The sequence below is a fragment of the Opisthorchis viverrini genome, assembly GCF_000715545.1.
Source record: "Opisthorchis viverrini unplaced genomic scaffold opera_v5_83, whole genome shotgun sequence".
Lineage (NCBI taxonomy): Eukaryota > Metazoa > Platyhelminthes > Trematoda > Opisthorchiida > Opisthorchiidae > Opisthorchis > Opisthorchis viverrini.
The window spans coordinates 514,249-519,727 of NW_008751739.1; the positions used below are offsets into that span (position 1 = coordinate 514,249).

A 5,479-nucleotide genomic window follows, 5' to 3' on the forward strand; every position below is an offset into this window, starting at 1 on the left:
AAGAGTTTTCAGCAACCTTGTGAGTAGTTTCGTTTATGAGGATTAATTCATTTATTCCGTTAACGATAGTCTCCATAACTCGTTGCGGCCCTGAGATTCTGCGTGGTCGTTTGATGGGCTTCATCTGCGCCAGCTGAAATTGCTATAGTTTCGTCATGAGGAGTTCTTGAGGCAGTCTGGAGAGTACTAGTTCACCATTTTTCGAAAGGTTTTACGCAAAGGCCAACACAGACCTGGACAAAACAATGCGGGAAAACGACCGACGAAAAGATAACCCTGAGTATAACGTAACAAAGAGAAAAATTGATATGGTATTAGTGCACAGATGGTGATAGCCATAATACAAATCAGAAGGTATGTGTGCACTAACAGAAGTTTTTAGTATTTCTGCGACACGTATAAAAATGAATACAATGCGAAATGGGAGCAAGTCAAAAAAGGGAACTTATCGGATGTTGGAGTCCCTTGGTGAAAGTCCAGACGGTGGTAACGTGTTTTCTCCGCAGTTTTGCTGCTGCACGTGTTCCATGGTTGTCCGTGGACTTGGAGTGCTTGCTCCCTGCGCGCGCGCCAGTGTGTCCTGACTGGGTTCGGTTTCCCTTTATGTAGGTCCCAGTGCGTATACGTGGGCGCGTCGGCGCATGAGTGGTTGCTACGCTGACTAGGCGGTGCAGACAATCGATGTCCGATGGGTCAGCTTAATGCGACGTGTTTGTGCGTATGAGAAAAAAGACAAGCTGTGCGTATGAGACAAGCCTCGCGATCCAGTGAGCGATTGAGTTGAACAGTCAAGTATATGGGTGACTGGGTCGCTACAATGGATCCAAGCGACCTATTCAGGAAACAGATGAAGCCAGGAACACGACTATCTATGGTCTCGGTTCGTTTCTGAGACTGTATCAAACACTGAATAACGACACAATAAAGCCTACATTAGACACGACTTGATGGCATTCGAAATTCGTTACCTGGAGTTGGTGGGATACAATGATATTTCAAAAAGTTGACCTGGGTGCTCATGCAGATCTACTAGTCAAGCCTGTCAGGTGCATGGCTAAAAAGTGGCTCGCACCGGCCGCTTGTCAGACATAAGCATGCTGTACCAGGCTCTCAGCTCGAATGCACCATGCTGCAACGTGCACCTGCAGCTAGGACGTTAAACACTTAGGTTAGGCGATGACAGAGAAGTTTCAAAACCACAGCGGTGTCAGCCAACCAGTTTACTCCCAAGTTATTGGAAAAGTCACACTAGCCTATGCGTTTGGCGTAGTACATAGCCGAACTTCCTGAGCAGCCAAGTCATGATACGAATTCATAATGAATGCCAATATTCGTTGCAAGGTGATATCGTAAACACCAGCTTCGAACACACTCAGCATCAGCAATAGGTTACTCCGGTCATGTGGTTGCTCCTGAAAACGTCAACCGTAAGTCATGGCATGGCATAGCTTTGTCTCTCCATCTCTCCGAACGGCGGGTTGTCTACATGTTTGAGTTTAGACGTAACTGTCAGCTATAGAAGCTGGCCACTCGTTGAGCATTGATATCCCTACCTAGGATGACCTCCCTGTGTGTCGGGTACGGGAAATCCACACAGATTCTTCTGTCAAGATTGATGAAGCTGCACACCACCTCCAATGTCGAAACCCACTAAAAATTAAAGAATACGGCTGACCATAAAAGAAGGTAAGTGACTGAATGTGACTCCAGCAGAATGCTAGAAAAATTGGTTTCCAACGCAAACATCATAGGAACAAGCATTTCCCTATGCCCATTTGAAAAACCACTGCAATTCGTGCAATTTTTCAGGTATTCCGTGAGGACTACAGAAAAAGCAAACGAAATGAGAGTATCACTCAAATTATATGTATTACCCTTGGTAAAATCCATAAATGCACTCAGGTGGTCTGACAAAGACTCGCTCAAATAACTTAGTCCTTTCTTTCAGTGTTTGCGTGAATGGGTTCGAGCCTATAGTTTACAAAGTAGCTCGAACAATTCGACAAAAATACGCACTTAAGCTAGCTGATCTCTTCATGCACTTTCTGCAACAGTTTAGTTTGTTTGGATCTCTTGGTGCATTCAACAACTATGCCCAGTTTGGTCAAATTGACCGTATGGGAACAGCTGGTATACTTTTTAGTCACGAGTTCTGGTGGTAACCACTATGCCAGTGGTTCTCCACCGGATAGGGGGTTTCCCTCCAGGATGGCTTCAAGATTTCACGGGGTGATAATTTCATTGATTTGAAGACATTAGCTATTCGATTCGTTTGCAGTCTGAATCCACGAAAAGTCGTCCATATCAAGCTTATTTTGTGTTGTTCAAACGCCACCCTGTCTCGTGTGTTATTGACATCAGGGATGTGAAGATAAGTGGCGCCACTACAAGGTATGTTTAATTTTACGCGGAACTTACCATCAGAACTCAACACGGATCAAATCGAAATCGCATGATGCCGGAATTAAGTTTCGTTCCAGTCTCAGTGGAACACTGGAATAGCCACTCTGGACAACGACTGAGGTGCCATACAGTATTTTCGACCATTTTGCCTGAAGTTCTCCAGTTTGATATCCGTCACAAACCATTCTCAACACAAGAATGTCTATCAGCAGAACCCTATATCCCACATCCCTTCGTGGGAATTGTATAGCACACTCCAAAAGCAGAGCAAACTTTAAAGGATTTTCCTAGAAGGATGATCATAGTAGAATATATTTGTATGAAACTCAACATTGATTTCTGAAAGCACTTTAATACGGAACGATAATGATTACTGATAGTATGAATATGGATAGTTTGTCTTTCTGTACAGTACGCGAGAGGTCATGGGTTCATGTTCAGTCCAGGGGTCTTTCTATTCTTGTTGCATGTACTAAGATTCTGCATGGCAAAAAATACAAAAAAAAATAGATTGGTTTACGTTACAATTTAACCTTGCCAGTTTTGTGTGGTGTGAGTTGTCTGATGGGCAGTAGTAATAGTTCCACAGAAGTGTAGCACAACATATCCGATCCAACACATCCACCTGTTTGGCACCGTTTGCACTTCCGATCTGAGTCACGTCAGAATTACCACCGGGCTTGTCCAGAGAGATTCCACATCACCGAGTCTTTGGACATTATGACTTCATACTTCGCTTCACAATATTTTCAGTGACTGGACTGAAAGGACCTATTGCAGTCCAAAGGAAGCTTCGAGTATGGTGGTAAATTCCGTGAACGGAATGGCGTTGTGCTACATGCAGCTTGAATTATCAGACAAAGACGATGAAAACGTAGTTTTACCATGAACTAAAATCGGATCCCTTTTGGGCCACTGAAAAGACCGGAAGTGTTCAAGGCTTGTATTTGTCCGACAAACTAGTTGGAATGGTCAGATAGGATTTTGGTCCAGTGGCCACCTGAGTTGTAAATAGTGGAAACAAATGAACAACTGTCATCTGTCGTTTTTCCGCGGCTGACATTCAGTGTGAGTGGCTTTGGCAAGCTTTAGTCAAATAGCCACAGTTCCACCGGATAGCTGACGCGCCAACCGGACGGTCTGACGTACGTCATAAGATCACGTCACCTGCTCGTGTCACGTGTGCTGGCACTCGCATCAAGTCCTGTTGCTGTGCCGGCGTGGCGTGAGTGATCTGGCGCTCGGCAGAACTGTCATCCGATCAATACAGACAGAAAAAAATTATTTTAGCCGTCTGGCTATTCTGCCGGTATCTCGGAGGCTCAGTGTCGTTCTCTATAAAGAACGGGTGAGCTCGGCCGAAGCGGCAAACTATGCCTGGCCTTAATGGACCTGATGGCAAACACCTTCAGTGCGTCATTGCAACGTAGCTCTGTTTCCCGATTCTCACAAGTTCAAGAACGGGGTCAACTGACCGCACCAAGCCCACGGTAAAAAAGCGTTTTCGAAACGTAGCGTGTGTGCTCTGGGTGATGTGACAGTCGTGTAAGCCAGTTTTATGGATTGTCTGTCTGCTCGTTCGTACCCTTCACATACAGCTGGAATGCGAACAAACAAGCTGGAAGCTGTGTCGGTAAGGGAATCTGCAGAGTCGCCACCGAGAAGTCTTGAACTGATGTTATATCCCAGTTGAAATTTGCGCAGCCATCCATGACAGGATTGAAAATGATGTTCATCAGTTCCAGCAGCAAGAACTTTCAATTTTCCTTTCAAAATATCGCCCGCTGTTGACATTCCTTTTACCATACTGACAGAAAGCAGGCTCGACTGATTGTGCTGAATACACTCAAGCGAATCCTTAAAACTCTACTACCGCTGATAGCTCGTTCTTCCCAGAGGCCTTCACTAAATGCTATTGAACGAGTTATGTCATGAATTTGTTTATTTTCAGTGATAAGTTTGAAACCTGTGGAACTAAACGATGTTGCTTCTGGTTTTAGTCCGATCACCATCATTTTTCAACATATCTGAGCTCGAAGCAGTCCAGCGGCTAGGAAGCGAAACTGTCTTCCAGGAGATCCGTGGTCCCAGCGGAACCCTGACTTTTTGATTACTCCTGTCTAGACCTGACCATACTAGAACTATCTCAGCCCTTTATCCTCCTTCGAGTTGAACGGCAGCTAGGTGCAAGAAGAGTTCAACGTGTGGACTATTTCCCTCATCATCCTTTTCTCCCTCAATACTGCCACGAAGGCTGTGCCACAGTCATTCAGTTGTACTTTTCCTGATTGACCAAACAAGCTAAAAAATTATAACTGCGTCAGCGTATGAGAGCGGAGCAAACCTTTTATTGTTTTTGCCACCACGCCACTAGGCACCAGCCTAAACTTCCGAAACCTTACTGGATGTCTTGGCAACAGAACAGCGTGTATGACTTCTTGCCCATCTGTCTGTTCTGTCTGGTCGACAACGCCTACTTTGTTAGCAAAACCTCACTTAACGAGTCAAAAGGATTTCAAAGCCGTTGACTTACGTAAAACAGTCTTCTGAGGTTCGTAAATGACCAAAATGTCATCTTTTGGGTTCATACTTATATTCGCCGTCATTTTACGGTAGTTTTCGGAAATCACCAGTCACCACAGGCAGTTGGTAGCTGGCAACCGAGTGTCAGATTGTTCTCCCCCAAGGAGATTTCGCTCTTGGAAGGCACCTGTACCAAGCGATTTGGCAAACAAAAAATCCGTCCATCCGGGGAACCTCTGCTATCGGGTGGATTAATTTACTATGAGCAATAAGCCGATAGCAGCTGCTAACTAAACGCTCCAATGTCGCATCATCGAGGGGAGCCCTCGTGGAGGAACCAAAGAGACCTGATTTTATAAAGGAAACTACCCACGAGGTTACTGAAAACTCTTCGACAGCCCACGACGGGTTTCGCCTTTCTTGGGGGCTCATCAGGTGGGCACAGTCCCCGAGTTTCCGTCAACCTTATGTTCTACTAGAACCCAAATTGGACTGTTTTCGAGAAATACACTCATTTGCAAATCAATTGAGTTTTCACGAGAGACTCAACTGA

At 45.1% G+C, this 5,479-nt stretch overlaps 1 protein-coding gene across 1 annotated transcript; it reads left to right on the plus strand.

Annotated features, from left to right (window-relative positions):
• Positions 1 to 420: 420 nt before the first annotated feature.
• T265_04801 (hypothetical protein) lies at positions 421 to 5,479 on the plus strand (the record flags this gene model as incomplete). Its single annotated transcript, XM_009169639.1, has 2 exons — positions 421 to 605; positions 5,245 to 5,479. The coding sequence occupies 2 exons, from the start codon at positions 421 to 423 to the stop codon at positions 5,477 to 5,479; spliced, it is 420 nt and encodes a 139-aa protein (XP_009167903.1).